Source organism: Panthera uncia, assembly GCF_023721935.1.
Source record: "Panthera uncia isolate 11264 chromosome B3 unlocalized genomic scaffold, Puncia_PCG_1.0 HiC_scaffold_1, whole genome shotgun sequence".
Classification (NCBI taxonomy): domain Eukaryota; kingdom Metazoa; phylum Chordata; class Mammalia; order Carnivora; family Felidae; genus Panthera; species Panthera uncia.
The window spans coordinates 116751826-116777709 of record NW_026057582.1 but is presented as its reverse complement, the minus strand read 5'-3'; the positions used below and the strand labels follow the sequence as shown (position 1 = coordinate 116777709).

At 38.1% G+C, this 25884-nt stretch overlaps 1 protein-coding gene across 1 annotated transcript in view; it reads right to left on the bottom strand.

The window, feature by feature from the left end:
* Positions 1-25884, bottom strand: part of OCA2 (OCA2 melanosomal transmembrane protein) — a 481450-nt gene that overhangs the window by 219744 nt on the left and 235822 nt on the right. The window contains exon 15 of the mRNA XM_049614148.1: positions 18683-18810. Within this exon, the coding sequence (XP_049470105.1) occupies positions 18683-18810 (128 nt within the window). The remainder of the gene's footprint in view (positions 1-18682; positions 18811-25884) is intronic.

Genomic DNA, 25884 nt, shown 5'->3' with positions numbered 1-25884 from the left:
TTAAGCTCTCATGTTCCCTGCAATGGAATTTCTATGATCTGTGAGACCCAGTAGAGTCCTGGCAACACAGATGCACAACTTTGGAAAGCATGAGAACCCCTCTGAGTTCTTCCAGCTATATAACATTGGCAAACTTTGAAATCATGAAATAAAAACTCTTTTACTATTCTTTGACAAATAGGGACTTCCAAGGAAAATCAAAATAGATCAAATGTCTTCTTTGTATGAAGCTTAGATGATTTCATAACTCTAGGAACATTAAAATGTATCTATGACTTGATTTATGTAACAAATTAGCATACTTGGTATATTATACTTAAATGGAGCTTATTGAGGCCATAATTATAAATTGACTAAATTTACTTTTTTAAAAAATTTTTTAACGTTTATTTTATTTGTTGAGACATAGAGAAGCAGAGCATGGACGGAGGAGGGTCAGAGAGAGAGGGAGACACAGAATCTGAAACAGGCTCCAGGCTCTGAACTGTCAGCACAGAGCCTGACGCAGGGCTGGAACTCACGGATCGCGAGATCATGACCTGAGCCGAAGTCGGACGCTCAACCGACTGAGCCACCCAGGAGCCCCTAAATTTACTTTTTTAATGCATTTCTTTTCCCTAAATTAAAGTATAAATTGCTGAGTTTAAGAAATCTAGTTCTTAGTTTGCCTCAGTGACATCAAAAATATCTAAGAAAAATCTGTGAACAGAAGAAACCACCAAGCTTAGAGTAAATCTTTCACTCCTCAAACATCCCTAAGCACATACCGTGTCTGGGCTCCAAGGGCACATGGGCATACTCCTGGCATTTACCATCCATCCCTGTGGAGTCAGACCTCACACAAACAATAACTGGTATAAAGAGCCATCAAGAAAATAGACTATGAATTTGGTGATTGAGGAAGGACCTGGAGAAGTGACCTTAAGCCGAAGTACAGGAAGGGCATCCTGACAGTAGGAAAAGCCAGGATCCTGTGGGTAAGGTCTTAACACAGCAGTGTGGTGGACACCCTGAGCAGGCACTGAGGCATCAAATCAGAATGTTTCTAGGTTGAATGTTTTTTGCCAGGCCAAGCTGACACACACACTCATACACATTCATTTTCAAAAAAAAAGTCAGTTCCTCCCTTTGGAAGTCAGCCGTCCTTGCTCCCTATAAACTGTGTACCTAGGGCTACCTCCTCCTACCACCTATCACAGACAGCCTCTTTCCCAGTGAATTTAACATCAAAGGCCTAGGAGGTGGATCACATACTGGGAGCAGGTGTCTCTTTCTGAGATACTAAACTATGGGCTGGGCTTCTCCAGACCATCCTGGGAAGAACATGCTTGGAAATAAAGCTGAGCAGAGTCCTGACACTGGGGGGAAGGATAATGCCACAGTCCTGATGATATCTTTTGATCCCTTGATCCAATTGTACCTGGAGTTAGCATCCATCCATTAGACTTCCCAAGAGTTTGACATTTATTACCAACTGAGTCTACTCAACAAATGCAATAATTCCCTAGTCCCTGAAACATCACTGCTTCTTTGTAAGTGTATTTAATTTAAGTAACTTTTTCTAAGGACATTATCATTACTACCTTACGATTTCATCCCAGCATCCTTTATTCTTGTTTCTTGAAGGCAGCAGAAGTTATATGAGTAGCCATAGGTAAATATGCATACTCTGTCTCTTCTTCTACCTATTGCAAAGACTACAGCCTAGACAACGATTTATGTTCCAAGGATGATATAAGCCCAAGCTGACACCACACCCAATACCCAGTACTTTAAATGTGCTTAGCCAGCATAAGTGAGACATAGCCCCTGAACCTAGGAGGGGCCCTAAAATGGGAGGCGACCACCTTGGATGACCAGAGAAGAGAGAGCCCTCTCCCTCAGGACTGGATGCTGCCCAAATGCACAAGAAATTTCTACTAATTACTACTTTGGTGATTATTGGTTTTAGTTCTGCTATTTCTTAACTTTTTATAGGCCCTAATTTTCCTGAGATTCTGAGTCTTTGTGGGACATACCTTCCTCCTACAGCCACATCAGGAAACACCAGGTGTCAAGGTCATTGTGCATGTTCCCATAAGTCAATATCCACCCACCAGAACCCCAGGATACCAAGTACAGGGCCCACTGATGGAGAACAGGCAGGTGAGGCAAAGGCCCTGCCCACCAGGCAGGTGTGACCTTTCAGGGAGATACCAGGAAGTCAGAAATGGAGCACTGCTATGTGCCTGGAGACTTGGGATCAGAGAGGAGGGATACTTCACTATATTGGAACTTAAAAGGTTGGGAAGTCTTCCCAAAAGAGATACTTCAGATGTCCTTGAAATATGGAAAAACTTCACAATGCAGAGTCTGGAATTCATCTAAGACCTAGACGGTGATTTCAGAGGACTCTGTTGTGGATATCAGTGGGGACAAGGACAAGCTCAAGAAAATAATAGAAGACATCAGTGAGACCCTTGCCACAGATATAAATAGTTTAAAAAGAATAAATCAGAGATGGAGAGGGCAATAAATGAGATTGGAAACAGGCTTGATGCAATGAACATCAGACTGCAAGAAGCAGAGGAATTAATAATTAACCAGGAAGACAAAGTAATGGAGATTAATGAAGCTTAACAAAAGAGAGAACGAAGAATATGCAACATGAGAACAGACTTAGGGAACTCAATGATGCCATGAAACCTAATAATATTCATACTGAAGGAGTCCCAGAGACAAAGAGAGAAAAGGGAGCAGAAAATTTATTTGAGGAAATCATAGCTAAAAATTTCCCTCATCTGGGAAACAAAACAGACATCCAGATCCAGAAGGCACAGAAAACACCCAAAAAATTAATAAAAGCAAGCCAACACTAAGACACATTGTAATTAAATTTTCAAAATATAGTGATAAAGAAAAAAATCTGAAAAGCAGCAAGACAAAAGAAGTCCTTAAATTACAAGGGAAAACCATAATGCTACTTGGAGATTTCTCAAGACAAATTTGGCAATCCATGTGGCATTATATATTCCATGTTCTTAATGGGAAAAATTTACACCAAGGAATACTCTGCCTAGTAAGGCTATCATTCAGAATACAAGGAGAGAGTTTTCCAGCCAAACAAAAACTAAAGGATTTTGTGACCACTGACCAGCCCTGCAATAAATATTAAAGGGAATACTTTCAGTGGAAAGAAGACACCAAAAGTGACAAAGAAAAGAAAGTAACAGAGAAAACCTCCAGAAACAATGACAAAACAAGTAATGAAATGGCAATAAATACATATATATTGGGGCGCCTGGGTGGCTCAGTCGGTTGAGCGTCCGACTTCAGCTCAGGTCACGATCTCACTGTCTGTGAGTTCGAGCCCTGTGTCGGGCTCTGTGCTGACTGCTCAGAACCTGGAGCCTGTTTCAGATTCTGTGTCTCCTTCTCTCTCTGACCCTCCCCCGTTCATGCTCTGTCTCTCCCTGTCTCAAAAATAAATAAAACGTTAAAAAAAATTTTAAATACATATATATCAATAATCACTTTGAATATAAATGGTCTAAGTGCTCCAATAAAAAATACATAGGGTGTCAAAATGGACAAAAAATAAGACCTATCAATATGCTGCCTAAAAGAGACACATTTTAGATCTAAAGTCACCTGCAGATTGAAAGTGAGGAGATGGAGAAATATTTTTCATGCAAATGGACATCAAAAGTAAGCCAGAGTAGCAATACAAATATTGGACTAACTAGATTTTCAACCAAAAACTGTAAAAAGAGGAAAAAAAGACAAAGAAGGGCACTATATATTCATAAATGGGATAATCCAAAAGAAGATATAACAATCCTGAAAATATTTATGCACCCAACATGAAGGAACCCAAATATATAAAACAATAAGTAAAAACAAAAAGGAATTAATTTATATTTATGTAATAATAGCAGAGTACCTTAACATTCCACTTACATCAATGAACAGATAGCCTAAACAGAAACTAAACAAGGAAATAATGACTTTGAATGACATACTTCACCAGATAGATTTAACAAATATATTCCAAACACTCCATCCTAAAACAGCAGAATACATATTCTTTTCAAGTGCACATGGAACATTCTCCAAAATAGATCACATATTAGGTCACAAATCAGGCCTCAAAAAAAGACAAAAAGATGGAAATCATACCGTGCATCATTTCTAAACAAAACATTATGAAACTAGAAGTAAACCACAAGAAAAAAAAATTGGAAACAGTACAAATACAGGGAGGTTAAATAACATGCTACTAAGCCATAAATGGGTCAATCAGGAAATTAAAGAAATTTTTAAAAATACCTAAAAACGTGAAAATGAAAACACAAAGGTCCAAAACCTTTGGAATGCAGCAAAAGCGCTCCTTAGAGGGAAATATATAGCAATACAGGCCTACCTCAAAAACAAAGAAAAATCCCACATATAAAACTTAACCTTAGGAGCCAAAGGAGATAAAACACCACAATGAATAAAGCATAAAGCCAGAAGAAGGAAGGAAATAATGAAGATGACAGCAGAAATAAATAATATAGAAACTAAAAAACAACAGAACAGATCGAGGAAACCAGGAGCTGGTACTTTGAAAAATTAATAACATTGATAAGCAACTAGTCAGACGTATCAAAAAGAAAAGAGAAAGACACTATTTAAATAAAATCACAGGGGTGCCTGGGTGGCTCAGTCGATTGAGCATCCAACTTCAGCTCAGGTCATGATCTCGTGGTCCATGAGTTCAAGCCCCACATCGGGCTCTGTGCTGACAGCTCAGAGCCTAGAGTCTGCTTCAAATTCTGTGTCTCCCTCTCTCTGCCCCTCCCCCACTCATTCTCTCTCTCTCTATCTCTCTCTCTCTCTCTCTCTCTGTCAAAAATAAATAAACTTTAAAAAATAAAATAAAATCACAAAAGAGAGAGCAGAAATAACAACCAACACCACAGAAATACAATTACAGGAGAATACTGTGAAAATCTATATACCAACCTATTGTACAACCTGGAAGAAAAGGATCAATTTCTAGAAACATATAAACTACCAAAAGCAAAGCAGGAAGAAATAGAAAAATGGAATAAGTTGATAACCTGAAAAGAATGTGAATCAGTTATATAAATAATCGCCCAACAAACAAAAGTCCAGGACCAAATGGCTTTACTAGGGAATTCTACAAACATTTAAACAAGACTTTATACCTATTCTTCTCAAACTATTCCAAGAAATAGAAAAGGTAAGGAAATTTTCAAATTCATTCAATGAGGCCGGCATTACCCTGATGCAAAAATCAGATAAAGACACCACTAAAAAAGAGAAACTACAGGCCAAATCCCTGATAAACATAGATGTAAGAATTCTCAATAAAATACTAACCAACAGAATCCAACAATACATTACAAAAATCGCTCACCACAATCAAGAGAGATGTATTCCTGGGTTGCAAGGGTCATTCAATATTCACAAATCAATGAACATGATACACCACATTAATAAAAGAAAGGATAAGAATTATACAATCTTGTCAATAGATGCAGAAAAAGAATTTGACAAAATACAGCATCCATTGTTGATAAACACCCTCAAAAAAATAGCAATAGATGGAACATAATTCAATCGTAATGGCCAGATATAAAAAAAACCCACAGCTAATATTATCCTCAATGGGAAAAAACTGAGAGTCTTTGCACTGTGGTCAGGAAAAAGACAAGGATGCCCAGTCTCACCATTACTATTTAACACAGTACTGGAAGTCTTAGCTTCAGCAATCAGAAAAAAGAAAGTGTACACAAATGAGCAAGGAAGAACTCAAACTTTCACTATTTGCAGATGATATGATACATTATGTAGAAAACCCAAAAGACTCCACTAAAAAATCACTATAACTAATACATAACTTCATCAAAGTCATGGGATATAAAATCAACATGCAGAAATCTGTTACATTTCTATACACCAATAATAGAACAGCAGAAAAAGAAATAAATCAATCCCACTTACAGTTGCAGCAAAAATAATAAGATACCTAGGAATAAACCTAACGAAAGAGGTAAAATATCTGTACTCTGAAAACTATAGAATACTTGTGAAAGAAATTAAAGATGACACAAAGAAATGAAACAGCATTCCATGTTCATGGATTGGAAGAACAAACATTGTTCAAATGTCTATACTACCCAAAGCAATCTACACATTCCCTATCAAAACACCACCAGTATTCTTTTCAGACCCATATCAAACAATCCTAAAATTTGTATGGAACCACCAAAGACTCCGAATAGCCAAAGCAATCCTGAAAAAGAAAAAAAAACTGAAGGTGTCACGATTCTGGATTTCAAGTTATATTACAAAGCTCTAGTCGTCAAGACAGTATGGTACTGGCACAAAAACAGACACATAAGTCAATGGGACTGAATAGAAAACCCATAAATTGACCTAGAAAAATACAGTCAATCATCGTCAACAAAGGAGGAAAGAATATCCAATGGAAAAAAGACAGTCTCTTCAGCAAGTGGTGTTGAGAAAAGTGGACTGCAACATGTAGAAGAATGAACCTGGACCACTTTCTTACACCATGCACAAAAATAAATTCAAGATGGATGAAAGACCTAAATATGAGACAGGAAATCCTTCCGGAGAAAACAGGCAGTAACATCTTTGACCTCAACTGGAGCAACTTCTTACTAGACACATCACTGAGGGCAAGGAAAATGAAAGCAAACATGAACTACTAGGACTTCATCTGGATTAAAAGCTTCTGTACAGTGAAGGAAACAATCAACAAAACTAAAAGGCAACCTACAGAGTGGAAGAAGATATTTGCAAATGACAAATCAGATAAAGGATTAGTATCAAAAATCTATAAAGTACTTATCAAACTCAAAACTCAATGACATGGATGGAACTAAGAGTATAATGCTAAGTAAAAGAAGTCTGTCAGAGAAAGACAAATACCATATGGTATCATTCATATGTGGAATTTAAGAAACAAAACAAACAAGCAAAAAGAAAAACATAAGAAAAAGAGAGACAAAGCAAGAAACAGACTCTTCATTTTAGAGAAAGTGATGGTTACCAGAGGGGAGGTGGGTAAGGGGATGGGTGAAATAGGTGATGGGGATTAAGGCATGCATTTGTCCTGATGAGCACAAGGCGATGTATAAAAGTCTTGAATCACTATATTGTATACCTGAAACTAATATAACACTGCATGTTAACTAACCAGAATTGAAATAAAACCTTAAATAAATGCCAAGTAAAAAAATAATGATAGGAGAAAGCAATTTATGAGTGTTAACTATGAGATGAAATGGATATTCAGTATTTTAAATATATGAGCTTATTGGTTCTTACTATTTTTTTAATTTTTTTTAATGTTTATTTATTTTTGAGACAGAGAGAGACAGAGCATGAACAGGGAAGGAGCAGAGAGAGAGGGAGACACAGAATCTGAAACAGGCTCCAGGCTTTGAGCTGTAAGCACAGAGCCCGACGTGGGGCTCGAACTCACAGACCATGAGATCATGACCTGAGCCGAAGTCGGACGCTTAACCGACCAAGCCACCCAGGCGCCCCGGTTCTTATTATTTTTTAATGTTTATTTATTTTTGAGAGAGACAGAGCACAAACAGGGGAGAGGCAGAGAGGGAGACACAGAATCCAAAGAAGGCTCCAGGCTCTGAGCTGTGAGCCCAGAGCCCGACATGGGGCTAGAACTCACAAACTATGAGATCATAAACTGAGCCAAAGTCAGATACTCAACTGACTGAGCCACCCTGGCTCCCTGCTTATTGGCTTTTCATAAGCAACATTCCAGATTAATATTAATAAACCAATTCTAAAGATAAAGAAATTGAGACTAAGAGGTATTGAGTACCTTGCCTAAAATTTCATAATGAGGAAGCAGCAAGCTAGGATCTGACCATGGATCTCTCTGATGTTAAAATCTCTCTTAAATATTATGCTAATGTCTTAAAACTAGCAACCTGAATTGTAAGAGTCACCCCTAGTCTTGAGTTTGGTACATGGACCTCCCTTAGTACACCCACTGGTCTGCTTTCATGGCCCTGTAGCCCTATGGCCCTGTCTTTCATGATATGAGAGAAAGATTCTAATCCATACACTTCCCCAACACTCCAGAGATGAGACGTAGCTGCACTGAGGTTCTTGTTTAGTCTAATAAAGTTGTTTATACTGATCCTTGAGAGGAGGAACAAAGTGAAGCCCTGTTGAGTAAGGATGAATAGGAGAAAAATGGAAAGGGTAACTGAGTTTTCACTCATATGTGGATCTTGAGAAACTTAACAGAAGACCATGGCAGAAGAGAAGGGGAAAATAAGTTATAAGCAGAGAGGGAGGGAGGCAAACCATAGGAAACTCTTAAATATTAAGAAAAAACTGAGGGTTTATGGGGGGTGGGGGAGAGGGGAAAATGGATTATGGGCTTTGAGGAGAGCACTTGTTGGGATGAGCACTGGGCGTTGTATGGAAGCCAATTTGACAATAAATTATTGTTTTTAAAGGAAAGGGTAACTGGGGATGAGATAACACAGACAGGATAGCATCTGGCTCTTATTATACTGACTCCTAACAGTATTTTCCCTATTTCAAAAAAGAAAACGGTCAGATGATCTTGACAAGTTGATTGTCCCTTCAGAGTCCAGGTCCTACCAGAATAAGCATTAACCTGCTGCTCAGCACCGTGCTGGGAAAGAGGTGCATATGAACTAGTGCTGTTAAGGTTTACTTGGAGATTTGGTTGATCCTAAACTTCCCACACTTTAGATGACTCAAGTTGAAAAATCACTGAACTTACTGAAAAAAAATCACAATTTTTACAGTGATTTGAACAAAATTTGAAATGCAATTACCGTGGATCTGAGTGTCTCAGTCAGTTAAGCACCCAACTCTTAATTTCAGCTCAGGCCATAATCTCACAGTTCATGAGATTGAGCTCTGCATTGGGCTCTGCACTGACAGTGCAGAGCCTGCTTGAGAGTCTCTCTCTCTCTCTCTCTCTCTCTCTCTCTCTCTCTCTCTGCTCTTACCATGCTCACACACACTCTCTCTCTCAAAATAAATGAAAAAACTATTTTAAAATGCAATAATAAAAATCTCAGTCCCCTGTTGACTTTCAAGATCAATGAAATGGTGTCAGGAAGATATAAGTAATTATGGTAAACATATCTGCTGAGGACTCAAGTGAAAATATGGAGGTTGAATGCTAAGGCAAGGATGCATCCCTTGGCTATAGTCAAAACCCTTCCTGTTGGATTCTGAACCAAAATTCTCTGTTGCATTAATGCCTAAACCAATATTGATTTCAGAATTCTCTTTATTAGAAAGCACCAAACTTGCTGGGATGGTTTTGTTGACATTAATTTCATGCACAAATGAATTCTCTATTTGTTTTTTCTAAGTGAAAACATGTTATATCCCCATAGTTGCCAGAATTTTTTTTAATCATGGAAGTAAATTTTATAAAATTATATTCTGACTTATTAAGATTATTATATAATCAATGTCTCATGAATTTGAATGATTAGGATACAGATCCCAAAAGCTTCTAGACAAATTTTTCCAATGCAGTACTCACATGCAAAAAATATTTGATTTTTCTCACTAGGATAATGCTGCAGAATGAATATAATGAGAAGAAATGGATATAATTGCCTTCCCCAGTATCAAGGTAATTAACAATATATCAGTTTTGTTCCCCTATTTGTCCAGAGAAAAACAAGAGTCAATTAGAAGGACTCAAGTAAGCTATAAAAAATATATAAGAAAAAAATGAAAGGAGTATACAGTCCAAAATATCCAAGAAGATAAATATCATATAGCTCTTTTCAAAGAACCATTATTTCACTGACACCCACAATTACATGAATAGATGAAAGACATCAGGTAGTAAGAAAACCCAGGCATGGTCCCAATAGCACAAGACGTAGGCCAGGAGAGGGGTGGTTCTACAGACCCCATCAGTTCCTAGAATGTATGCTGAGGATTTTACCAACTTAAGAGTGCCTTAGGTGTTATAATGATTACTCTGGCCTCTAAGAAGTAATAAGAAAATAAAATAAACACTAGGACATATTACCCAGCTAATGTACATAAACATACACACAGAAAAAAAATACTTGAAACATCATTGTATTTGTGAAACATTCCAGGTCAATTTTAAAGACCATGCTAATTCGTTTTACTTTGCTGTAGACCATTCTGTTGTGTTACAGTGAGATAAATAAACATTGAAATACGAGTCAAGGGAAACTCAGCTGCTAATGTATTCATGTTGTTTCAGAATTATTACTAACTTTGGAAATCACCAATTATTGACCTCAGAAGGACAATAAATAAATAAATAAATAAATAAATAAACAAACTACCAACTAACTAACTAAAAAATAAACAAAGAAACAAGTAAAAAGGAAGGTGGGGAAGTTTAATTTGGGGATGACCAGATAAGGAGCTCTGCAGGCCTACTTCCCAAGAGAACAACAAAAAGTAGCATAAAAAATTTTTTAATGAAAGTCTCTGGAAATTGTCCTAAGGGCATGCAACCAGTGAAGACATATTTATTCAAGAAAATCTTCATGAGAATAACAAGAACCAGTAGCACATCAAATATAACGCATTCCCCACCCTGGACTCAGCATAATGGAGACTCTGGGTATGTTCAAGAAGATATTGCTCTCTCTCCCTAACTCACAGTGAAAAACAACCATATTTCCCTAGGAGAAGCAAGCTACCAGCATTCCTTCCTCCTATCTCCATGTTGCAGAGCCTAATAACAGAAGAGTTGGGATAAGAAATTAGATCTCTTCCTGCACCAACACACCAAACAGAGTACTGAAGTACTACATAATGTGCATCAAAAGAAGCACACTGGAACCATGACTCTCCTCATGGACCCTGTGCAGGGTATAAGTTACAAACCAGAAAGGCAAGCCTACAAGACCTGAGACTACCACCCCCACTCAGTGCCCTGATCATAAAGCAGAAGAATCAGTTCAAGAGAAACAGGCCACTGTCCCTGCCCCTAGGTATTCATCAGTGACTCAGACATCTTGGGCATGAGGATAGTCAGGTCATAAGAAAAGAGTTCTGAAATTCTACCCAAATAATTTTATTTTATTTAAAACAGAGTGTGATGGGGGATTAGAAAAGGAAGATGGCAACATAGGAGGATGCTGGGCTCACCTCAACCTGCTGATGGCTTAGGTTCCACCCACATCTGCCTAAATAACACAGAAAACTGCTGGATGACTAGCAGAATGGACTCTCCGGAGCAAAGCATAGACAAGATGCCGATGGAAGAGGGTAGGAAGGGAAGAGAGGCTGTGCATGCTACACGGACTGATCAGAGGGAGCCAGGGCAGTGGAGGGGCAGCCTGCCCTGCAAGGCAGAGCCCACTCAGTCTGGCTTGCAAAAGCAGAGGGGCCAGACTCTGTGACTTCTGACAGCCAGCGGGAATTAATATCTAGAATGTTAAAAGTCAACAGCTCTGCTCTCAGAGAGCTGGGAGGGTGAGAGGATGCCAGGAGGGAGAGTTGTTGAGCCCCGGAAGGACAAAGTTTGGTGGGGGAACAAAGGCGCTGGCAAGCGCCATTTCCCTCTCCCATCTGCCAGCCAAAATTCCAAAGGGACCCAGTTCCAGTCACCGACCTTGCTTGCACTGCCCAAACACCCAATACTGTACTTCTTTGGATCCATCCCTCTGACTGGCCTCCCTCCCTCCCAGTGCTGCACTGCCCTTCCCTGTCCACCTTGCAGATCCACTGCTGCTAATATGCCCTTGGCCAGATCCCATGATAGCAGCACCACAAACCTGGCATTGTGCAAGTAGCTCAGACAGAAGTCACAACAATTCACATTGAGTCCTGCTGTGGGGGAGAAGAAAAAATAAGGTACACACCAGTCTGACTGTGGCCCCAGCGGTGGGCTGGGGGCAGACATTGGGTCTGACTGTGGCCCCACCACCAACACAAGTTTCTCTGGACAACACAGGGGGAAGTGCTCTGCAGTTTGGAGCTAGCACAGGGACTAGCCAAAATGATGAAACAGAAGCATTCTCCTCAAAAGAAACTCCAGGACGTAGTGACAGCTAATGAATTGATCAAAACCAATTTCAGCAATATAATGGAACAAAAATTGAGAATAATAGTCATAAAATTAATCGTTGGGCTTGAAAAGAGCATAGAGGACAGCAGATAATCTATTGCTACAGAGATCAAGGGACTAAAAAATAGTAATGAGGAACTAAAAAATGCTATAAATGAGATGCAAAATAAAATGGAGGCAGCCATAGCGGAGATTGAAGAGGCAGAGGAGATAATAGGTGAATTAGAAGATAAAATTATGGAAAAAAAGGAAACTGAGAAAAAGAGATAAAAAAAATCCATGAGTATGGGGGGAGAATTAGGGAACTAAGTGATGCAATAGAATGGAACAATATCCCCATCACAGGAATTCCAGAAGAAGAAGACAGAGAGAAAGGGGCTGAAGGTGTACTTGAACAAATCATAGCTGAGAACTTTCCTTATTTGGGGAAGGAAATAGGCATTGAATCCAAGAGGCACAGAGAACTCCCCTCAGACGTAACTTAAATTGATCTTCTACATGACATATCATAGTGCAACTGGCAAAAAACAAAGATAAACAGAGAATTCTGAAAGCAGCTAGAGATAAACAGGCCCTAAGTTACAAACGTAGGCATATAAGGGTAGTAGCAGACCTATCTACTGAAACTTGGCAGGCCAGAAAGGAATGGCAGGATATATTCAATGTGATGACAGAAAAAATATGCAGCCAAGAATCCTGTATCCACCAAGTCTGTCATTCAGAATAGGAGAGATAAAGGTTTTCCCAAACAAACAAAAACTGAAGGAATTCATCACCACTAAACCAGCCCTACAAGAGATCCTGAGGGGGACTCTGTGAATGAAATGTTGCAAGGACCACAAAGTACCAGAGACATCGCTACAAGCATGAACCTGCAGACATCACAATGACTCTAAACCCATATCTTTCAATAATAACACCGAATGTAAGTGGACTAAATGCTCCAACCAAAAGACATCGGGTGTCAGAATGGATAAAAAAACAAGACCCATCTATTTGCTCTCTACAAGAGACTCATTTTAGACCTGAGGACACTTTCAGATTGAAAGTGAGGGGATGGAGAACTATTTATCATGCTACTGAAAGTCAAAAGAGAGCGGGAGTAGCCATACTTATATCAGACAAACTAGACTTTAAATTAAAGGCTATAACAAGAGATGAAGAAGGATATTATATAAAATTAACAGGGTCTATCCATCAGGAATAGCTAACAATTATAAATGTCTATGCACTGAATACGGAAGCCCCCAAATATATAAAACAATTATTCACAAACATAAGCAACCTCATTGATAAGAATGTGGTAATCGCAGGGACTTTACTACTCCACTTACAACAATGGATAGATCATCAAGACACAGGATCATTCAAGAAACAAGGGGCCTGAATGATACATTGGATCAGACGGACTTGACAGATATATTTAGAACTCTGCATCCCAAAGCAACAGAATATACTTTCTTCTCGAGTGCACATGGAACATCCCCTAAGATAGATAACATACTAAGTCACAAAACATCCATTAATAGGTATAAAAGACTTGAAATCATACCATGCACACTTTCAGAACACAATGCTATGAAACTTGAAATCAACCACAGGAAAAAGTCTGGAAAGGCTCCAAAACCATGGAAGTTAAAGAACACCCTATTAAAGATGAATTGCTCAACCAGGCAATTAGAGAAGAAATTTAAAAAATATATGGAAACAAATGAAAATGAAAATACAACAATCCAAACGCTTTGGGAAGCAGCAAAGGCAGTACTGAGAGGAATCATACATTACAATCCAGGCCTATCTCAAGAAATAAGAAAAATCCCAAATATAAAATGTTAACAGCACACACCTAAAGTAAATAGAAGCTGAAGAGCAAAGACACCCTAAACCCAGCAGAAGAAGAGAAAAAATAAAGATCAAAGCAGAAATAAACAATGTAGAATATAAAACAAAAACTGTAGAGCAGATAAATGAACCAAGAGCTGTTTTTTTGAAAAAATAAACAAAATTGATAAACCTCTAGCCAGGCTTCTCACAAAGAAAAGGGAGATGACCCAAATAGATAAAATCATGAATGAAAATGGAATTATTACAACCAATGCCTCAGAGATACAAACAATTATCAGGGAATATTATGAAAAATTATATGCCAACAAATTGGACAACCTGGAAGAAATGGACAAATTCCTAAACACCCACAAACTTCCAAAACTCAATCAGGAGGAAGTAGAAAGCTTGAGCAGACCCATAACCAGCGAAGAAATTGAATCAGTTATCAAAAATCTCTCAACAAATAACAGTCCAGGACCAGATGGCTTCCCTGGGGAATTCTACCAGATATTTAAAGCAGAGTTAATACCTATCCATCTCAAGCTGTTCCAAAAAATAGAAAGGGAAGGAAAACCTGCAGACTCATTCTATGAAGCCAGCGTTACTTTGATTCCTAAACCAGACAGAGCCCCAGTAAAAGAAGACAACTACAGGCCAATATCCCTGATGAACATGTATGCAAAAATTCTCAACAAGATACTAGCAAATTGAAGTCAACAGCATATAAAAAGAATTATTCACCATGATCAAGTGGGATTCATTCCCGGGATGAGGGCTTGCTCAATATTCACAAAGCAATCAACATGATAATTCACATTAATAAAAGAAAAGATAAGAACCATACGATCCTGTCAATCGATGCAGAAAAAGCATTTGACAAAATTCAGCATCGTTTCTTAATAAAAACCCTTGATAAAGTTGGGATAGAAGGAACATACTTAAACATCATAAAGCCATTTATGAAAAGCCTACAGCTAATATCATCCTTAATCGGGAAAAACTGACAGCTTTCCCCCTGAGATCAGGAACACGACAGGGATGTCCACTCTCACCGCTGTTGTTTAACATAGTGTTGGAAGTGCTAGCATCAGCAATCAGACAACAAAAGGAAATCAAAGGCATCAATATTGGCAAGGATGAAGTCAAGCTTTCACTTTTGGCAGATGACATGATATTATACATGGAAAATCAGATAGATTCCACCAAAAGTCTTCTAGAACTGATACATGTATTCAGCAAAGTCACAGGATACAAAATCAATGTACAGAAATCAGTTGCATTCTTCTACACTAATAAAGAAGCAACATAAAGACAAATAAAGAAACTGATCCCATTCACAGTTGTACCAAGAAGCATAAAATACCTCGGAATAAACCTAACCAAACATGTAAAAGATCTGTATGCTGAAAACTATAGAAAGCTTATGAAGGAAATTGAAGAAGACATAAAGAAATGGAAAAACACTCTGTGCTCATGGATTGGAAGAATAAATATTGTTAAAATGTCAATACTACCCAAAGCTATGTACACATTCAATGCAATCCCAATCAAAATTGCACCAGCATTCTTCTCGAAACTAGAACAAGCCATCCTAAAATTCATATGGAACCACAAAAGGCCCCGAATAGCCAAAGTAATTTTGAAGAAGACCAAAGCAGGAAGCATCACAATCCCACACTTCAGCCTCTACTACAAAGCTGTCATCATCAAGACAGCATGGTATTGGCACAAAAACAGACACATAGACCAATGGAATAGAATAGAAACCCCAGAACTAGACCCACAAAAGTATGGCCAACTAATCTTTGACAAAGCAGGAAAGAGTATCCAATGGAAAAAAGACAGTCTCTTTAACAAATGGTGCTGGGAGAACTGGACAGCAACATGCAGAAGGTTGAAACTAGACCACTTTCTTACACCATTCACAAACATAAACTCAAAATGGGTAAAGGACTTGAATGTGAGACAGGAAATCATCAAAGCCCTAGAGGAGAAAGCAGGAAAAGACCTCTCTGACCTCAGCCACAGCAATTTCTTACTTGACACATCCCCAAAGGCAAGGGAATTAAAAGCAAAAATGAACTATTGGGACCTCATGAAGATAAAAATCTTCTGTGCTGCAAAGGAAACAATCAAGGAAACTAAAAGGCAACCAACGGAATGGGAAAAGATATTTGCAAATGACATATCGGACAAAGGGCTAGTATCCAAAATCTATAAAGAACTCACCAAACTCCACACCCGAAAAACAAATAATCCAGTGAAGAAATGGGCAGAAAACATGAATAGACACTTCTCTAAAGAAGACATCCGGATGGCCAACAGGCACATGAAAAGATGCTCAACGTCACTCCTCATCAGGGAAATACAAATCAAAACCACACTCAGATATCACCTCACGCCAGTCAGAGTGGCTAAAATGAAGAAATCAGGAGACTATAGATGCTGGAGAGGATGTGGAGAAATGGGAACCCTCTTGCACTATTGGTGGGAATGCAAACTGGTGCAGCCACTCTGGAAAACAGTGTGGAGTTTCCTCAAAAAATTAAAAATAGACCTACCCTATCACCCAGCAGTACCACTGCTAGGAATTTACCCAAGGGATACAGGAATACTGATGCAGAGGGGCACTTGTACCCCAATGTTTATAGCAGCACTCTCAACAATAGCCAAATTGTGGAAAAAGCCTAAATGTCCATCAACTGATGAATGGATAAAGAAATTGTGGTTTATATACACAATGGAGTACTACGTGGCAATGAGAAAGAATGAAATATGGCCCTTGTAGCAATGTGGATGGAACTGGAGAGTGTGATGCTAAGTGAAATAATTCATACAGAGAAAGACAGATACCATATGTTTTCACTCTTATGTGGATCCTGAGAACTTAACAGAAACCCATGGGGGAGGGGAAGGAAAAAAAATGAGGATAGAGTGGGAGAGAGCGAAACCATAAGAGGCTCTTAAAAACTGAGAACAAACTGAGGGTTTTTGGGGGGCGGTGGGAGGGAGGGAAGGGTTGGTTGGGCATTGAAGAGGGCACCTTTTGAGATGAACACTGGGTGTTGTATGGAAACCAATTTGACAATAAATTTCATATATTAAAAAAAAAAAGAAAGGCAAAGTGTGATAGTGAGATTGTAGAGAAACTGGAATACTATTACACTGCCAGTGAGAATGTAAAATGGTACAGTCACTGTGAAAAGCATTTTTACAGTTTCTTAAGAAGCTAAACTTATGATAAAACCTAGCATATATCTCAAAGACATGAAAATATATTCCACATGAAGACTTACACACAAATTTACACAAATGTTTATGATAGTAATATTCATAATGTTCGAAATTGGAAAGTACAAATATTCATCAAATGGTATCCACAAAGTGGAATGCTATTCAGCAATAAAACAAATGAGCTAAAATACATACAAAGACATGGATGAACCAACATTATTATCATTATTCTAATTAAAGAAAGCAGACAGAAAAAACTATGATTTTTCCTATATATGATTCCTTTGGATGAAATGTATAGGAAAGGCAAATAAATAGACAGAAAAAAATTGTGATTGCCTAAATCTGGAGTCAAGAGCTAGAATTAATCGTAAATAGACATGTGGGATCTTTTTTGGATGATGGAAATGTTCTAAACTTATTAAAATCATTAAATTGTAAATTTACCATGTGAATATTATGATATGTAAATTATACCTCAATAAAGTTGTTTTTAAAATTCCATTGTTTACTACATCAACAAAGTGAAGTATAAAATATGGAAAAATATGCCCAAAACCCAGATGAGATAGAAATTTATACCTGGAGTAAACATGTATTTGAGGCAGAGACTTTCAAAGTCCAATCATTAAAACAGTAACCAGAATTTTCCCCTCCATATTCTATGTGTTCAGTTTGGAAAGAACACCCTGAAAAAAAAAAGCTGAATGTTTTGAGTGTGAAACTGAGGATTTAGAATATAATTCACAACCCCCACAGACTTGGAGGGACTGATTACATCTACACAATCCATTAGGAGCAAAGATGTAGATTACAAAACTTCAAAGGCCCTGTCTTAAAGACAATGGTGGGAGGAGTATCAAAGTTTTATTACACAGAAGAATTAAAACCAAATGGGTCTACCATCAGTAAGTTAATTAATGTGAGATATTTGGTGTGCTTGAGATATCCTTTAGGGAGTAGTATTTTTCTATTTCAGCAAACCTTGTATTTGAAGAGGACACAAGTTCATAAATCAAGTCTCAAGATTGAATAATAATGTGAATAATTTTTTGAATACATTTCATAACAACTATTACCAAAATAATATTCACTCTTCTTTTTTATGTAGTCTTTTCCATGATAACATAGAATATTTAGTTAAATATTACACAAAATGAAATAGATCATCAAGATAATATCACCCTGTCAATTTCCTGTAACAAGTCACTCAGCTCTAAACACAACTTAGAGCAAATTCTACTTTATGGAAAATGAAATTAGAGCAAGTTTATAAATCACAAAGATAATTTTTAAAACAACAACCAAATAAACAATTTATCAGAAAATATTTAGGTGGCTGAAATAAAACCTGGTTTAACTTAAAATAGTCTATTTATAAACTCCATCATTTCCCCCATGTTAAATAAGTGGAAAGACTATAGACTTAGGCTTTTTTCATTCGCACAATAAAGTATGAAACATAAAAGTCAGATAAAGGATTACATTGCAAGAATTCTAAAGTCTTACCTCCATTAGAACAAAAAGTGCTGCAAAGAACAGAAGAGTTGCCCATTCCACTCGATGTAGAATTATCTCAAAATCATGGATATCAGCTAAAATTAGCAACCAGATGGCACCCATAATAGCAATCCACCCTGGAAAACAAATAAGTGGACATACCGACATAGATGTAATTCAAATGCTAACACACTAAGATTTTATCTTCTGATCATTTTCTTTATTGAAGAAAATTTATATTCTGCAAACTAAACATATTTAAAATGTACAATTTATATTTTGGCTAATATATGTACCCATAAAACCAATAATCAAGATAATGAACATATTCACTATCCCTAGCATTTTACTAATGTCCACGTTCTTGTATCCCTTCTCTCTCCCCCTGTTACCCTACTCTATGCCCAGGAATACATCTTTTCTTTCAATATAGATTAGTTTACATTTTCTATATTTTCTATAAATGTAATCATACAGCATACATTCTTTTGTCTGATTGCTTCCATTTCAGCACAACTATTTTAAGATTCTTCAGGGTTGGTGTGTGGCTCAATAGCTCATTATTTTGTATTATTTAGTAGTATGCTATAGCATGACCATGACACAGTGTACATATCTATTCACTGTTGATGGGATGTTTGGATTGCTTCCATTATTTGACTATTACAAATGAATGTGTTATTAACTTTCATATACAATTATCTGTATGTACCTATGTTTTCAGTTCCCTTGGGAAAATACCTAGGAATGGACTAGTTGATCATATGATAGATTAATATTATAGGATGTTTGTGTTTCACGAAACTATGAAACTGTTTTCCAAAATGGCTGTAACATTTTACAACACCACCAACAGTATATGAGAATTCCATTTCCTTCACATTTTCAACACTGGGTCAGCCTTTTTTAATTTTAGACATTCCAATGAGTATGAAGGGTATTTATTTTAGTTTCAAGTTGTATTTCTCTAATGACTAATGATGAACTTTTTTCTCATGTAGCTATTTGCCATCCATAGATCTTCTTTTGTGAAGTTTATGTTAAAATAGTCTGCACATATTTTAATGAGTAGAGCAAATAAAACCCAAAATAAGTAGAAGAAAACTACGAATAAGGACTGGAGCAGGAATAAGTGAAATAGAAAATAGAAAAATATTAGAGAAAATCAATGCCACAAAAAGTTGGCTCTTAGAGAAAATCAAGAAGACTGATAAACCTTAGCCAATCTGAATAAGATGAAACATGAGAAGACAAAATTTGCCAATATCAAGAATAAGGACAATGACATGTCTATCAATTCTATAGACATAAAAATAGTACTAGTTTTTTATACCTGCCATAACAAATTGCCACAAGTGTAGTGGCTTAAAATAAAACCTACTTCTAATATCACAGTGTTCATATATCAGAAGTATAGCGGGCTCAGCTACATTTCTCACTAGAGCCTCATCAAGACAAAATCAAGGTGTTGGCAGGGCTGAATTCCTTTCTGGAGGCTCTAGGAGAGAATCTGTTTTTTTATTCTTTCAAGTTGCCGACATTCAATGCCTTACAGCCTTGAGACTGAGGCCCTGGAGCACCTGGGTGGTGCAGTGGGTTAAGTGTCCAACTTTGGCTCAGGTCATGATCTCACAGCTCCTGAGTTCAAGCCCTGCATCAGGCTCTGTGCTGACAGCTCAGAGCCTGGAGCCTGCTTCAGATTCTGTGTCTCCTTCTCTGTCTGCCCCTCCCCAACTTGTGCTGTCTCTCTATGTCCCTCAAAAAATAAATACATGCAAAAAAATTATAAAAAATTAAAAATTAAAAAAAAAAGACTGAGGTCCCAATTTCCTTGCTGCTGTCATCCAAGAGTTGTTCTTAGCTTCTAGAGGCCATTCAAACTTCCTGGCTCATGACCGCTCCCCCCCAACTTCATCTATCATCAAAGACAGCAATGGTAGGTAAAGTCCCTCTCAAACTTCAAACTGACTCTTCTGTCTTCACTCCTACTTTTAAGGGCCCATGTGATTACACTAGGCCCATCTACATAATCCAGGAAAATCTCCTGGACTGAAAGTGAGGAGATGGACAAACATTTGTCATGCCAATGGATGTCAAAAGAAAGTGAAAGTAACAATACCTATTTAAAACAAACTAGATTTTAAACCAAAGACTGTAACATGAGAGGAAGAAGGGCACTATAATAAAAGGGACTATCCAATAAGAAGGTCTAACAATTATAAATACTTGTGCCCCCAGCTTTATAGAAAACAAATATATAAAACTAATAACAAACATAAAGGAACTTATTAAAAGTAATACAATAATAGTAAGGAATTTTAAAACCTTACCTACATAAATGGACAGATTATCTAGGCAGAAAATCAACAAGGAAACAATGGCTATGAATGACACACTGGACCAGACAGACTTAACAGATATATCCAGGACATTTCATCCTAAAGCAGCAGGATACACATTCTTTTCAAGTGCACATGGGACATGGGACGTTCTCCAAAATATACCACATACTAGGTCACACATCAGGCCTCAATAAGTACAAAAAGACTGACATCATATCATGCATATTTTCTGACCACGATGCTGTGAAACTTAAAGTAAACCACAAGAAAAAATTTGGAAAGACTACAAATACATGGAGGTTAAACAAAATGCTACTAACAAATGAATGGGTCAACAAGAAAATTAAAGAAGGAATAAAAATACGCCTGGAAACAAATTAAAATGAAAACACTATGGTCCAAAACCACTTGGGATGCAGCAAAAGAGATCATAAGACATAAGTATATAGCAATACAGGCCTGTATCAAGAATCAAGAAAAATCTCAAATAAACAACTTACATTACACCTAAAGGAACTAGAAAAACAACAACAAACAAAGCCTAAAGCCAGCAGAAGAAGGGAAATAATAAAAATTAGAACAGAAATAAGTGATATAGAAACAAAAAAGATAATAGAACAGATCAATGAAACCAGGAGCTGGTTCTCTGGCAAAAGTTAAGACAAATCCCTAGCAAGACTTATCAAAAGAAAAAAATAAAAGGGACCCAAATGAATAAAATCACAAATATGAGAGGAGAAAATAACAACCAACAGCACAGAAATACAAATAACTATAAGAGAATATCATGAAAAATCATATGGCAACAAATTGGACAACCTGGAAGAAATGGATAAATTTCTAGAAACATGTGAAGTATCAAAACTAAAACAAGAATAAATAGAAAACTTAAACAGACCAATAACCAGGAAATAAATTGAATCAGTAATCAAAAACCTCCCAACAAACAAATGTCCAGGACCAGATGGCTTCATAGGGGAGTCCTATTCTACTGAACAGTTTGAGAAGACTTAATACCTATTATTCTCAAACTATTTCAAAAAATATAAATGGAAGGAAATTTTCCACTCATTCTATGGGTCCATCATTACTCTGATTCCAAAACCAGATGAAGACTCCACTAAAAAAGAGAACTATGGGCCAATATCCCTGAGGAACATGGATGTGAAAATTCTCAACAAAATACTAGCAAATCAAATCCAACAGCACATTAAAAGAACCATTCACTACAATCAAGTGGGATTTATTCCTGGGCTGCAAGAGTGATTCAACATTTACAAATCAATCAATGTGATACATCATATTAATAAAATAAAGTATAAGAACCATATGGTCCTCTCAACAGATGCAGAAAAAGCATTTAGCAAAGTACAATATCCATTCATAATAAAAACCCTCAACAAAGTAGGGTTAGAGGGAACATCCCTCAACATAATAAAGGTCATATGTGAAAAATCCACAGCTAATATCTTCAATGGGGAAAAACTGAGAGCTTTACCTCTACAGTGAAGAAAATGACAGGGATGTCTATTCTCACATTGAACATAATAGTGGAAGTCCTAGCCATAGCAATCAGAAAATAAAAAGAAATAAAAGGCATCCAAATTATCAAGGAAGAAGTCAAACTTTCACTATTTGTGGATATGATATTCTATACAGAAAACCCAAAAGACTCCACCAAAATATTTCTAGAACTGCTACGTGATTTCAGTAAAGTTGCAGTATACAAATCAATGTATAGAAATCTCTTCCATTTCTATACACCAATTATGAAAGCATCAGAAAGAGAAATCAAGAATCAATCCCATTTACAACTGTACCAAAAACATAGATACCTAGAAATAAACTTAAACAAGAGGTGAAAGACCTGTACTCTGAAAAGTATAAAACACTGAAGAAAGAAATTAAAGATGACCCAAAGAAATTTAAAAATTTCATGCTCTTGGATTGGAAGACCAACATTTTTAAAATGCCTATACTACCCAAAGCAATCTACACATTTAATGAAATCCCTATCAAAATACCACCAGCAAGATGGGGAGGGAAGATGGCGGCGTAGGAGGACACTGGGCTCACCGCGCGTCCTGCTGATCACTTAGATTCCACCTACACCTGTCTAAAACCCAGAAAACCACCAGAGGATTAGCAGAACGGAGTCTCCAGAGCCAAGCTCAGATGAGAGGCCGACGGAAGAGGGTAGGAAGGGCGGCGAGGCGGTGCCCGCTCCACGGACTGGTGGGAGGGAGCCGGGGCGGAGGGGCGGCTCGCTGGCCAAGCAGAGCCCCCGAGTCTGGCTGGCAAAAGTGGAGGGGCCAGATGGATTGTGTTCCGACAGCAAGCGTGACTTAGCGTCTGGGAGGTCATAAGTTAACAGCTCTGCTCAGAAAGCGGGAAGGCTGGAGGACAAAGGGAGGGAGAGCTGCTGAGCCCCCGGACGGCAGAGCTCAGCTCGTCGGGGAACAAAGGCGCTCACCAGCGCCATCTCTCCCGCCCATCTCCCAGCCAAAATCCCAAAGGGAACCAGTTCCTGCCAGGGAACTTGCTCGCTCCGCGCAAACCCAACTCTGTGCTTCTGTGGAGCCAAACCTCTGGCAGTGGATCTGACTCCCTCCTGCTGCCACAGGGCCCCTCCTGAAGTGGATCACCTAAGGAGAAGTGAGCTAAGCCTGCCCCTCCTGCCCCCATGCACCTTGCCTACCCACCCCAGCTAATACGCCAGATCCCCAGCACCACAAGCCTGGCAGTGTGCAAGTAGCCCAGATGGGCCACGCCACCCCACAGTGAATCCCGCCCCTAGGAGAGGGGAAGAGAAGGCACACACCAGTCTGACTGTGGCCCCAGCGGTGGGCTGGGGGCAGACATCAGTCGGACTGTGGCCCAGCCCACCAACTCCAGTTATACACCACAGCACAGGGGAAGTGCCCTGCAGGTCCTCACCACTCCAGGGACTATCCAAAATGACCAAACGGAAGAATTCCCCTCAGAAGAATCTCCAGGAAATAACAACAGCTAATGAACTGATCAAAAAGGATTTAAATAATATAACAGAAAGTGAATTTAGAATAATAGTCATAAAATTAATCGCTGGGCTTGAAAACAGTATAAAGGACAGCAGAGAATCTCTTGCCACAGAGATCAAGGGACTAAGGAACAGTCACGAGGAGCTGAAAAGCGCTTTAAACAAAATGCAAAACAAAATGGAAACGACGACAGCTCGGATTGAAGAGGCAGAGGAGAGACTAGGTGAACTAGAAGATAAAGTTATGGAAAAAGAGGAAGCTGAGAGAAAGAGAGATAAAAAAATCCAGGAGTATGAGGGGAAAATTAGAGAACTAAGTGATACACTAAAAACAAATAATATACGCATAATTTGTATCCCAGAGGAGGAAGAGAGAGGGAAAGGTGCTGAAGGGGTACTTGAAGAAATTATAGCTGAGAACTTCCCTGAACTGGGGAAGGAAAAAGGCATTGAAATCCAAGAGGCACAGAGAACTCCCTTCAGATGTAACTTGAATCGATCTTCTGCACGACATATCATAGTGAAACTGGCAAAATACAAGGATAAAGAGAAAATTCTGAAAGCAGCAAGGGATAAACGTGCCCTCACATATAAAGGGAGACCTATAAGAATTGTGACTGATCTCTCCTTTGAAACTTGGCAGGCCAGAAAGGATTGGCACGATATCTTCAGTGTGCTAAACAGAAAAAATATGCAGCCGAGAATCCTTTATCCAGCAAGTCTGTCATTTAGAATAGAAGGAGAGATAAAGGTCTTCCCAAACAAACAAAAACTGAAGGAATTCATCACCACTAAACCAGCCCTGCAAGAGATCCTAAGGGGAATCCTGTGAGACAAAGTACCAGAGACATCGCTACAAGCATAAAAGATACAGACATCACAATGACTCTAAACCTATATCTTTCTATAATAACACTGAATGTAAATGGATTAAATGCGCCAACCAAAAGACATAGGGTATCAGAATGGATAAAAAAACAAGACCCATCTATTTGCTGTCTACAAGAGACTCATTTTAGATCTGAGGACACCTTTAGATTGAAAGTGAGGGGATGGAGAACTATTTATCATGCTACTGGAAGCCAAAAGAAAGCTGGAGTAGCCATACTTATATCAGACAAACTAGACTTTAAATTAAAGGCTGTAACAAGAGATGAAGAAGGGCATTATATAATAATTACAGGGTCTATCCATCAGGAAGAGCTAACAATTATAAATGTCTATGCGCCGAATACCGGAGCCCCCAAATATGTAAAACAACTACTCATAAACATAAGCAACCTTATTGATAAGAATGTGGTAATTGCAGGGGACTTTAACACTCCACTTACAGAAATGGATAGATCATCTAGACACACAGTCAATAAAGAAACAAGGGCCCTGAATGCTACATTGGATCAGATGGACTTGACAGATATATTTAGAACTCTGCATCCCAAAGCAACAGAATATACTTTCTTCTCGAGTGCACATGGAACATTCTCCAAGATAGATCATATATTGGGTCACAAAACAGCCCTTCATAAGTTTACAAGAATTGAAATTATACCATGCATACTTTCAGACCACAATGCTATGAAGCTTGAAATCAACCACAGGAAAAAGTCTGGAAAACCTCCAAAAGCATGGAGGTTAAAGAACACCCTACTAACGAATGAGTGGGTCAACCAGGCAATTAGAGAAGAAATTAAAAAATATATGGAAACAAACGAAAATGAAAATACAACAATCCAAACACTTTGGGACGCAGCAAAGGCAGTCCTGAGAGGAAAATACATTGCAATCCAGGCCTATCTCAAGAAACAAGAAAAATCCCAAATACAAAATCTAACAGCACACCTAAAGGAAAT